Genomic DNA, 12446 nt, shown 5'->3' with positions numbered 1-12446 from the left:
TCACAGTCTCTCAATCGCATTATCTCAAGAAAGAAACACACAGTTATCTGTCTACATGATAAAAATAAAGTTTAACAGTAATGTTTTTTATCAAAACAATTCAGCCAACTCACTAGTCAAGCTCACAGTTTCTCAATCGCATTATCTCAAGAAAGAAACACAGAATTATCTGAAATTTAAAAGCAGAGCAATCTAGAAACGATGAACACTGAGTATTAACGAGTGCATGATCTTTGATGTGAGTGTCATACACGGAGTATCATCTGAAAATAAAATTTGGTGTATTAATCAGGTAATGTTAAGTTGTGTACTAATATGGATGTCATTGACTTTTAGAGAAGTCTACTACTAACATTTTTCAAAAAAACAAAAAAATGGATATCATTGTACTGAAGTAATGAACTAGAGATTGGATTTGATGTTGGTAATCGTAAGTTAATTAGAGATAACGGTAAGCAGACAGGACGTCCCATTAATCAGTATCAGGAACCAGGAGCCCCGCTCAATCACAAATCAATACTGATAAAACCAAAAACAACACTATGACACTGTTAATTATCCTTACTGACCCCAATAATTCATAAACTATTAGTTCCTATACAATAGATGAAAGTTCCAACTTGAAAATAAAAGGTAAACTTCAATATCATATCTTACATATGATCTTTAACATTTAGCCTCTCTTCTATTTATTTTAAATTCATTTTTAACCTCTAAAAACTAAAATCAATGAGATTGGTGCTTTCTGGCTCGACGATGAGTAATGGATGAATCGTCTTTCTTGGAGGAGCCTTCAGGTTTGCGAGCCCAAGCTGGTGCTTGGTCTGGTCCATATCTGTAGTCATAGAACAGCTCCTCACTCGCTTCTATTCGCTCGTTTGCAAATATTCCCACCCTGTGATCTCCCGCCACAAACATCACCTGCCAAGACAAAACAAACAAGACCCATCCATTATAAGTGTTCTCGAGACAAAATAAACAAGACCCATCCATTGTAAGTGTTCTTATCTGCATAAACCCATAACTCTTTACCACATCAACTTCACTGAATAAAGATAACATGATTCCATGGTTGTTTCTATACAACTAAGGATCTGTATACACAATCTATTACACAAATACATTTGATTTACAGGAGAATAGATCGTAGAGACTAGTGTCTTTTGATGATTATCTACAAAGCTACCTTCGATCTTTGGTTTTCTACAGTGCTAGTAGATGATGCTGTTTTTATTAAAATGTGGTTTTGTTCCTTTATTGTAGATACTAATCTTTATCCAATCCTAGTTCACATTCAGAACCATTTGAGTAAATAAAGAAGCTTTTAGTACCTTAGCGTAGCAATTGGGTTTAGCTGAGTGATTGGCAAACTTCAGCTTGTCTCCTTTACGTTGAGCATCGAGGACGAACTGCACATATTAAACATCACCTTATAAATTACAAATGTTCAACTTGAAAACCTACGAGAAGGAAGGTGAGAGATACTAGTCACCTGGTCATTCAAGTCAAAGAGGAAGGATGAATTTGCACGGTCATATATTTTCCCACGCTTATCCGCCTCACGGTGTGAGATCAATTCGCCAGTGTATTCTCCGAGATACTCATTCTTGCTGACCGAGTTCTGATGATAATCTCAGATTATTTACAGACTGAGAAAAGAGGTGCGAAACAGAAGTTCAAAATAAGAAACACATTCACATGCTTACCTTTAGAAAAGCACCCCATCCAGCAACATCTGACTTACCCAAGAGGATCTGGTGAAATAACACATGAAAAATAGATTTATCAACAATATAAAAGCCCTTTCTGAAGCAGGATGATGATAAGGATGACACTATACCCTCTGCTGTTGCCTCAGGAGAAGTCTCATGTTTCCACACTGGCCTTCTCCGCGTCTTGGTGCTTCTCCCAGAGAACCATCTCCACAACTGAAAAAACGAGCAAGTCATCAAACACTGGACTTTGGTTTGTATATGACAACTCAAGAGACTTGGATTTGAACGGACTAACCTAACCCAGCAATTTCTGCAAACATCTGGATCGCATTCTCTTCCAGCGGCAAAGCAGGGACACTGCCTGCTTCTGCATTGACTCTTTGCACAGTGACATCCTCGGAAACGGTTTTTACAACTTTTCGAGCACCTGTATTAAAATCAACCGATGGGTTATACTTATACAAGAAACTGAACTGATTCATTTGACGTTACTTTGTTTGCATACCCGCAATACTTCTCGCAGCAAGTTTCATTGGTTAGACAAGGGCAGTCCTTTCCGCACATTGACAGGCATCCACATGGTGTGTATTGCTTACATGACTGGTTTTTGCCACCTGCTATTCTTTTCCAGACAGATGGATGACCAGCTGACTTTGTAGAGTATTTCAGCTTCCGGGCTTTCCCTTTTCTACGGAACAATCTTGTCCTTGGAGGCACCTCATCATCCTGTCACGATAAAGTTATAATACGAGTGATCACTATAAAGCAAAATATGATTCTGACAGACATGGCATGATAATATCGAGAACATCCCAAACAAAACAACCACTTGTCTAAGCCAACTTATAGTGGATTAGATCTCTATAACCGTTTCAGCCAGGTCAACTAATTTCTTATACACCAATACCCAAAGTTGTAGAGACTATAGATTAAATTAAAAAGAGACAAGCAAGATCAATAGCTGACCTCATTCCCTGGGTCAGTCCTGCCATCATCCAACAGCAAATTTGGAGTGCTAGACCTCCGAATGAGTGAAACTTCGTTTTCACGCATGTAACTGGAGACATCTAGGCATGTCTTCAATCCAGAAAGCAGGTTTCTTGCAATAAGACAGCTGAAACAGCATGGACAAACATACTATAAGTAAATAGGTGTTTCCTGTTTAGAATAATAATACTAATTAACCAAGATTCAGTTTACCTGTTTCTCCCAAACATTTCGACTCCCTTCAAGTAAAGATCCTTCTCAATAGGCTTCCACTCTGTAGATGGTTGACTTGACTCAGACATTTCTGCAATAATCATTGTCCCCTTTCCACTGCCATGCTCTGGCTGAAAAGTTGAGGAACCACCATCATGGACTGTAATATCTGGAATAGGCTTATCTACTTCTTTTGAGCTAGCTCCTGAGTCTCTATTTACTTCACTTGTTTCAGATTTTCCACCTTGATCACCCTCTAGTCTAGATATAGGATTGACAAATGCCACTTTTGTATCTGAGACTGCAGTCTTCTGTTTCTTGTTTGATAAATTAGGCAGATCACTGGAGTCTTCTAGTCTTGGAGCCTCACGCTTTTCCCTAATTTTGTTGTCTTGCTCTATACCAGAGGATGAATCTACGGGCAGATTCACACCACCACCAGCATCATGAGGGTCATCAAAGGAGTCAGCCTTGCTGCATCCCTCTTCTGAAGCTTTCGCCTCCGTTTTAGATGCAAAGTTACTGCTTCCTCCTGGTACTTCTCTGACCGCCTTAAGAGAAGAACATTAAGATAAGAATGTGGTGATCTAGACTTCGTAACCAAGAGAAGCGCATACATAAACAAGACTACGCACTCGTACAAATATGATGAAAAGTCGCTATCTAGCAGCGCCTACATGCTAGACCTCAACCTATTTGGCGACACATGACATCAACATGAACTGACTTTTCCTAAATAGTTTATAGAGGATACCGGAAACATCTCATGCTTTGCTACGATTACGAATATACATGTTTCTGTGAGCGTGTAAAGAGAAATAGAGAGATAGACCTGGAGGTAACAATATTTGCTGCAGGGGTTCCTATCACCTTCATAGTCAGACCAATAAGGCTGTTTTTCACTCTGTCAACCGAAGCCCTCTGGTTAAGTTTTTTCACTTAAACTTAATCAATACAACTAAAGAAAGTAACGACTGGTTCAAGCTTACAGCACTAATCAAAGGCTGAGAACATCCATGCAGACGACAGTCAAACACCTGTTTGAACAAAAAATAAAATAAATAAACATGGTTAACAAAGACTTAGTAATACATAATCTATCTGTCACAAAAGAGCTATCCAAGTACCAAGCAACGGCGGCAAAAAAGATTATCAAAAGAATCTAGAGCAGCACTAAGGCCCTTTTCCAGAGATATCCCCAGCTTGAATCCAGAATCAGAGAAGGCCTCCGCATTCTGTTCATTCTTCAGCTTTAGCTCATTGTACCTTTCCTGCAGCAGAAAGGAGAGAGACACCATTCGGGAAGAAGTATAACAAGACTAGAATCACATCATTTGATAAACCACAAGAACAAGGTGGCTAAAAAACCACACCAGAATTTCCGAAGCATCTAAGGTGAGGAACTGGGAGAGAGCATCCTGCACTTTCTCACCCATGCCATACTCCTGCCCAATCAACCTGCCAATTCAGCTCAAACCAGGTTATTTCAGATCTACTGCTAATGAAGAGTCTTACAGAATGTAATCTGATATAATTAAGACCACAGTTTGCTCGCCTAATCAATAATCCTCTCTGAAAAACTAACCATATAATGCAGTCTTCACCCTCAGAATATTCACGTTTTTCTTCCTCAGGTTCAGGTTCTTCTTCGCTATCGCTACATATCAGCGTCTCCCCACCATGTTGATCATAGTAGATTTGTCTCCGACCAACCACAGACTGATCTTCAACCATTCTTTGATTTCTGCATTGTTAAGGGATATTTTCAGACACGAACACACAATAACAAAACTGTAATGGGTGATCCAGCCTATTGTTCAACTGAATTCCAGACAGCATGCTCCCAAAGCAAATTGAGAACTTAAAAGAAAATCACAGGGATCCAAAAGGAAAGTATAGAAGAGAAGAGTATCATGGTCTACAGCAAATACATTTAAAACAAAACTACCAAAGGAGAGTACTAAATTCAACTTCACTGTGAAACTCCTACAGCCATACGAACAAAACAAACACAGCTGAACTCAAAACTAATGTAGTAATTACACAAGAGAACTTGCCTGTCCAAGAATATCCAGGTAGTGTATGGAGGTATCCTCTCAGCAATAGGAAGCCTGACACTCCCCGATACAACATCCTTAGTAGGAACATAGTCTCTCTCTGCCACCCCATGAGGAAACCCAGTTAACTTGCATAACGGTTTCTCCATCCTCGAACAAAACACATCGCTATCATCCTCCCCTCCGTTAGACGAAAAGGGAATAGTAACATGAAGAACATCCACTTTATTTTTATTAACCTCAAATCTCTCCTGCATTTGAATTCCAAATTACAATGTTCAAGAAATCGCTAGGCCGTTTTATAGAGGATTATTGATTAGGCGAGCGCATAGAGTGCCTCTTACTTGAATCGACCTAACTCTTTCTCCTTGAATCTTCATTTTAAGATGATTCAACTTCTCATCCAAACCCTCTACTAGACTCTCAGCACCATCATCATCAACATCATCATCATCATCATCTACCTAAGAATTGTATATAGAAGACTAATAAACGTGCGATGGATCAAATTAAAAAAAAATGCGAAGGATCATCACGCGACTTAGGGAATATATATTTCAAACATATAAGAGGAGGATGAGATTGAGAGGCGAATCTGACTCTGATTCTCCCGGAGGAGTCGCTATCGTCCGTCGCCGTCACCATTGATGCTTCTTCTCTCCTCCTCGAGCTTTCCGCTTCTCTCTCCCAACTCCAATTCTGCAACAATCGGGGTTTTAAGTGTGAAGAAGGGATTGGGAAGGGGGAGAGAAGAGAAGAGATACATGGGAATCGTGTGGTGAATAAAAAAAACTTACACGTGTCTGTTAAAACTGTGATTTTATTATCTTCTGTGCCCCCTTCTTTGTTCTGACTTTTGACTCGCGACTTGGTTAGTTGGTTTCCTCTAAATAATTTTTAAACTGAACAGGTTTAATTATATTTTCATAATTAATAGGAATAAATAGTCATTAGAGTTCTCTCTCTCTTCTCTCTTAAAAATCTTTCAGAGAGAGAGAACTTGAATCGTCGCCGGCTTCATTCCGGCTTCGTCTTCTTCTCTATCACCGGTTCTTATCCGGTTTTGATTCCCGTAGTTCGGGCTTCTGAGTCTGGTAAGAGGTGGTTCTCAAAACACCTTCTTATCCGGCTTTCTTCTCGCTTCATCGTCCGTCTGTGATGGTGATGGTGAGCTTGGTTCCGGTTCTCCGGTTCCTTTGTTTTACTTTTTGACCATCGCGTCCTGGTTGTATCTGCGGCGATTGACTCTCGATAAAAAGATCGGACTGTTTCCTCCTCCCCTTGGATAGGGTTGTTTCATCTTCGAGCTCTTCTACATCTTTAAAGATGTCTGTTTCTCGTGTTCAGGTGAGTCCGATTATTCAGATCGATTGAAGACAATCGATTCATCCATCTTTTGAAGCGTTGGTCATTTGGTTCTCAATCGGCCTTGAAGTTCTTCGCTACGGTGCTCGTTCTGAGCTTACTCCCCTGGTCGTGTTGACGGCTTCGTCTTCCGGTGATCGGAGCTCCGGCGAGGATCTTTTCCCGGCGATTAAGGTGATGACCTTCAAAGCACGTGTCCCCATCAGCTCTGCGTCTATACACGTGTCTAGCCTATCATCGGCGTGCCATTTCCCTCTGCGAAGGCTGCTACGCCTTAGTTTTTTGGGCCTTTGTCTAGGTCTCGTTTATTTCTTTAGCTTTGTCTGGGCCTTTTTGTTTTGGGCCTCACCTTGTAATTATTTGTGTTGCTGGACTTCTGTCCATGTTTAATATTTATAAGATGACAAAAAAAAGGAATAAATAGTCATTATGATTAGAGACCTTATGATTAGGTCAATTCTTCTGAAAAAGTCTTAAATATTCTATCACAAAATATTCTATAAAAAACAAAATTGATTAAAAAATTAAAAATTATTAATTATTAATTAATAATATAAATAAATATTTATTTAAATTTCAAATTTTTTTGAAAAGTGTTTATTTTATTTAAATTTTATTATTTAAAATTTTATATCATAAAAACTACTTGAATATATGTGTATTTAATTTTTTTGCTTAATAACTATTTTGATCATCTTTGTTTGTTATTTTTTAGAGCTATTTTTAATATATTTCTTAATTTAGTGAAGATCTGGAAAAAAATTGGAAGAAGAAAACATATCCAAGTTCATATTCAAGTAGATGCGGTTGAATGTTGAGATGATTATTTTTCGAAGTACACAAAGCAGTGGAGGTTTCTATTCGTCGTTGTCACCTGACCGTGGTCGGCATGGATCATTGGCGTTGTCAGTCCACTGCTTTGTGTGCTCACGAGATAACCATCTCGTAAAGGAACTCATGGATCATCTTGGCCTGAATATGGGGACATATCCACAGGCTTTCTACCAGCAAGCAACTCGAGAAGGACCACGCCGTAACTATAAACATCACTCTTGACGAGTAGGTGTCCTGCCATTGCATATTCTGGCGCTACATACGCATATTTCAATAGGAGACTCAGGTAGATGTCTTGTCATTGCCTTTTGGTATTAGTTCATCTCAGATCCGGCCTTTGACATGTATTCAAGGTGCATTTGCCACCGAAAGAAATCGTGGATCATATAGATCACCGCTAATTTATATTATCCTTTAATTTTATTTCCTTGGTTTTATGATTATACAATTCCTTAGGTAACGTGAGAGTTTGCCACGTAGCATACATGCATGCAGACATAACAAAGGGACGTGTGAACATGACAAAATAAACGGTGACAAGCAATATGAATTTCTCTTGCTCTCTTTTAAAGTATCTTTTTCACGTTTTATTCTCTTTAGCAGCTTCAAGATCTTGCAAGAACATCCCTAACTCTTTCTTCCATCCTTTGTTATTTGCTTAAATCGTGGAGTTAACAACACCAGAAACGAACACTGTCTAGATCCAAACACTTACCAAACTAGACGATCTTTACTACCTATTGATGAATCCACATTTATGTTTTCCTATATTAAAGGATATAATCAACATCAATGGTCAACTTTAAGAAGGTAAATATCATCAATATCTCAATCTCGTGAGTAATTCTTTGCCTTATCTTCTGATGGATTTGCTTAGCAAAATAAAATGATCTTAAAACAGAAAGTTACAAAAGATCTTAAAAATATATTTATTCGATAAGAAATATTTAATTGCATTTATAATTATATTCACTTTCCAATTATAATGCATATCATCAATTATCAAAGATATAGTACTACATATATTGTTCATATTCAATATTATCATTTATTTTATTTCTTTAGTTATTTATAAAATATACATTTCGTTAAATAACTATCGTTTGTATATTTTGCCAAGTAGCATACACATGCACACATGAAGAAGGGACATGTGAATATGACAAGCAATATGAATTTCTCTAGTCACTTGTATCTTTTCTTTTACGTTTGCTTTTCTTCGATCTTGCAAGAACATCCCCAACTCTTTATTCTATGATCTTTTTGGTCGAAAATTTTCATTAGAAAGATTTTATTGTTGAAGATCTTTCGATTATATTCGTACAATATCATTGTTTCCTAATTTATTAACAGTCATATAATTTCGTATTTATTACAGTCATATCATCTCCCTGTGCAAGCAAAATCTCGCGCGCGGATTAACAGAGATCATTGGATATAATTGAAATGTACATTAGGTAAGTCGAATATACGAAACGTAATTAAGGAAACTATTACGATCCTCTTCTATCCATCTTCTTGGTGTGTATATATATATAGAACAGAAGAGAAGATATCATTTTCATCCTCAAGCTTCCTCTGTTCTTACTTACTCGCTCTCTCTTTTTTCTCTCAAGCTCCTTTGTTTCCTCATGGCTCCACTTAACGAGTCTCTCGCAACAACCATCGATGCCATTGAGACCAAACCCATTGCCGTTCCGAAACTCAAGCCTAGGTTGCAAGAAAACTGTTTCAACCTCTCCCAAGGGATCTTGCGTGCCAAACACTCTTCCCCAATCCTCTCCGATGTTCCTCAAAACCTAACGTTCACTCCGTTTGCGACTCCTTCCTCCACCGATGCTCCTTTCCAGACCATCCTCCGTGTTCAAGCCAACGCTCACAAAGGAGGGTTTCTCGGATTCACCAAGGACTCACCCTCTGACCTTCTCACGAACTCCTTGGGGAGGTTCGAGGACAGAGAGTTCCTCAGCGTCTTCCGTTTCAAGATGTGGTGGTCGACGGCCTGGATCGGACAATCCGGGTCGGATCTTCAAGCCGAGACTCAGTGGGTCATGCTTAAGGTTCCTGAGATCGACTCCTACGTGGCCATCATACCAATCATCGAAGGCTCTTTCAGAGCTGCGCTGCACCCTGGCGAAAACGGTAACGTTTTGATCTCTGTGGAGAGTGGCTCTACTCAAGTCAAAGAGTCATCGTTCAAAGCCATCGCCTACGTTCACGTTTGTGACAATCCTTACAACCTCATGAGAGAGGCGTTTAGCGCGCTTCGTGTCCACATGAACACGTTCAAGCTTCTAGAAGAGAAGAAGCTTCCGACGATCGTTGACAAGTTCGGTTGGTGCACGTGGGACGCTTGCTACTTGACCGTTGACCCGGCGACGGTTTGGACCGGTGTTAAGGAGTTTGAAGACGGTGGCGTGTGTCCCAAGTTTGTGATCATCGATGATGGATGGCAAAGCATAAGCTTCGACGGTGGTGAGCCGGGGAAAGACGCGGAGAATCTTGTTCTTGGTGGTGAGCAGATGACCGCGAGGCTTCACAGCTTCAAGGAGTGCAAGAAGTTCAGAAACTACAAAGGTGGGTCGTTTATAGAGTCTGACGCCTCTCACTTTGATCCTCACAAGCCTAAGATGATCATTTACAAAGCCACGGAGAGGATCCAAGCCATCATAGAGAAGCAGAAGCTGGTCCGTGAGTTTGGGGAGCATGATCTTCCTGAGCTTGATGAGAAGATCAAGAAGTTTAGTGAAGAACTCAACGCAATGTTTGATGGTGAACAAGAGTCCTTGGTCTCTGAGGATGTTTCCGGGTCAGGTATGGAAGCTTTCACTAGGGATTTGAGGTCAAGGTTTAAGAATTTAGATGGTATATACGTGTGGCATGCTCTCTGTGGTGCTTGGAACGGTGTTAGGCCTGAGACGTTAACACATTTGGAATCCAAGGTTGTTCCATTTGATATTTCACCTGGTCTAGATGCTTCAATGACTGATCTCGCGGTCGATAGGATTGTGGAAGCTGGTATTGGTCTTGTTCACCCTTCTAAGGCTCATGAGTTCTATGATTCAATGCACTCTTATCTTGCTAGTGTTGGAGTTACTGGAGCCAAGATTGATGTCTTTCAAGTAAGTTGTCACTAGGTTTTGTTACATTCTTTTGTTTCTTCTTTACATTTATTTATTTATTTTTTCTTTACATGATTTATAACTTATTGTTTCTGTATGTGCGTTGGTTTCAGACCTTGGAGTCAGTAGCAGAAGAACATGGAGGAAGAGTGGAGCTTGCTAAGACTTACTATGATGGCTTGACCAAATCTATGGTTAAGAACTTCAATGGAACTGAGATCATTGCTAGTATGCAACAGTGCAATGAGTTCTTCTTCCTTGCCACTAAGCAAATCTCTATAGGCAGAGTTGGTAATAATATATTTATAATATTTTTGTTTTAATTCTATTATTTCTATTTATTTATAACACACTTCTATTATTTCTATACTTATAAAAAATATTTTGATATTTTGATTAGGTGATGATTTTTGGTGGCAAGACCCACATGGTGACCCACAAGGAGTGTACTGGCTACAAGGACTACACATGATTCACTGTTCTTACAACAGTTTGTGGATGGGTCAAATGATTCAACCGGATTGGGACATGTTCCAATCAGACCATGTCTGTGCCGAGTACCATGCGGCGTCTAGAGCCATCTCTGGTGGACCCGTCTACCTCAGTGACCATCTTGGTGAAGGCTCGCATAACTTTGAACTCATCAAGAAACTTGCTTTCTTTGATGGTACCGTCCCAAGGTGTATCCACTATGCTCTTCCCACAAGAGATTCTCTATTCAAGAACCCTTTGTTCGACAAAGAGTCAATCCTCAAGATCTTCAACTTCAACAAGGTAATCATCTTAAAAACCAAAAGTAAATGTTTATTGAAAACTTTACTCAAACTTGGATGATTTGTTTCAGTTTGGAGGAGTGATTGGAGCATTTAACTGTCAAGGAGCTGGGTGGAGCCCAAAGGAGCATAGGTTCAAGGGTTACAAAGAATGTTACATGTCAGTTTCAGGAACAATCCATGTCTCGGACATAGAGTGGGACCAAAACCCTGAAGCTGAAAGATCTGAAGTGATCTACTCCGGAGATTACTTGGTCTACAAGAACCAATCCGAGGAGATCCTTTTCATGAACTCCAAATCTGACGCGATGGAGATAACCCTAAAGCCATCTTCCTTTGATCTGTTCAGTTTCGTGCCTGTCACGGAACTAGGAAGCTCAGGGGTTAGGTTTGCACCTCTAGGGTTGATCAACATGTTCAACTGTGTTGGAACTGTTCAAGAGATGGAGGTTAATGGTGGTAACAGCATTCTGATTGACGTGAAAGGAGAAGGTAGCTTCATGGCGTATTCGAGTTCTGCTCCAGAGAAGTGTTACGTGGGAGACAAGGAAGCTGAGTTTAAGTGGGAGGAGGAAACTGGTAAACTCAGTTTCTATGTTCCTTGGGTTGAAGAAGCTGGTGGCATCTCTCGTCTCTCTTTCACCTTCTAAGACTTCGTTTAGATTTTATTTTCTTCATTTTGAACTCGAATATTCTGTTTTTGATTTGGTTTTTATTTATCCTTTGATTTGGAGAATTGTTAAGCAAACTTAATATTTATCGAATTAGTTTGTTTTTCTTTTCTTTTTTCTTTTGTCATGTTTTGGTATGCCGTCAGTGTTGATTCAATTCAGTTATAGTTACATCTTTAATTTTTAAAAATGAAATCTTAATTTGATGGTTTTGTTTTTGTTCTGTCATAATCATATTCAAGTTCAAAATTTCTAGATATTCGCTTTTGCTTCAAATCACTTTGGTTCGAATTTTCCAATATATTATTGTCATTGTCACGATTTTAATTTTGAAAAATTGCATTTGGAAAATTCTTTTCGTTTATCAAAAAAGAGGTTTTGTCTGTTTGTGTTTGTATCTTAGTCAATATAGTGCCTTTGCTGGACCCATGATGTCGATTTTGAGACAACGTGCGTCATAAGACAATGGGACCGTAACGGCTATTTTGTATATAACATTCACGAATACAAGATCAGAAAGACATAATCATGACACATAAAGTTAATATTAACGTATTACAAAAGTTAGAAATAACATAATTTTTTAGAACATATGATATTTCTTGAAATAGATAAAATAATCTAAATTAACTAGAAACAGATTTAATATTACTAGTAAATTTGGATTAAAACATAAATTAATTATAACATAGATTAGTTATAACAATAT

The 12446-nt window shown here is 38.9% G+C and overlaps 2 protein-coding genes across 2 annotated transcripts; one reads left to right on the top strand and one right to left on the bottom strand.

Moving 5' to 3' along the window:
• Window positions 1–504: 504 nt before the first annotated feature.
• Window positions 505–5792, bottom strand: LOC106435598 (histone-lysine N-methyltransferase EZA1). Its single transcript, XM_013876504.3, has 17 exons — window positions 5573–5792; window positions 5317–5436; window positions 4973–5223; window positions 4501–4659; window positions 4289–4373; window positions 4043–4186; window positions 3905–3952; window positions 3748–3819; window positions 2916–3466; window positions 2682–2829; window positions 2221–2441; window positions 2011–2142; window positions 1841–1928; window positions 1707–1754; window positions 1493–1621; window positions 1332–1409; window positions 505–921 (listed from the first exon to the last, which is right to left on the bottom strand). The coding sequence occupies exons 1-17, from the start codon at window positions 5615–5617 to the stop codon at window positions 727–729; spliced, it is 2514 nt and encodes an 837-aa protein (XP_013731958.2). The 5' UTR covers window positions 5618–5792; the 3' UTR covers window positions 505–726.
• Window positions 5793–7703: 1911 nt separating this feature from the next.
• LOC106435597 (probable galactinol--sucrose galactosyltransferase 4) lies at window positions 7704–11910 on the top strand. Its single transcript, NM_001315582.1, is given in 6 exon segments — window positions 7704–7981; window positions 8550–8628; window positions 8788–10293; window positions 10407–10584; window positions 10694–11067; window positions 11138–11910. Coding segments are annotated over 4 exon segments (2622 nt in total). The 5' UTR covers window positions 7704–7981; window positions 8550–8628; window positions 8788–8802; the 3' UTR covers window positions 11717–11910.
• The last annotated feature ends 536 nt before the right edge of the window (window positions 11911–12446 follow it).

Source organism: Brassica napus, chromosome A9 (genome assembly GCF_020379485.1).
Source record: "Brassica napus cultivar Da-Ae chromosome A9, Da-Ae, whole genome shotgun sequence".
Classification (NCBI taxonomy): Eukaryota; Viridiplantae; Streptophyta; class Magnoliopsida; order Brassicales; family Brassicaceae; genus Brassica; species Brassica napus.
Note: the sequence above shows the minus strand (reverse complement) of the source record. Positions and strands in the feature narration are given on the sequence as shown.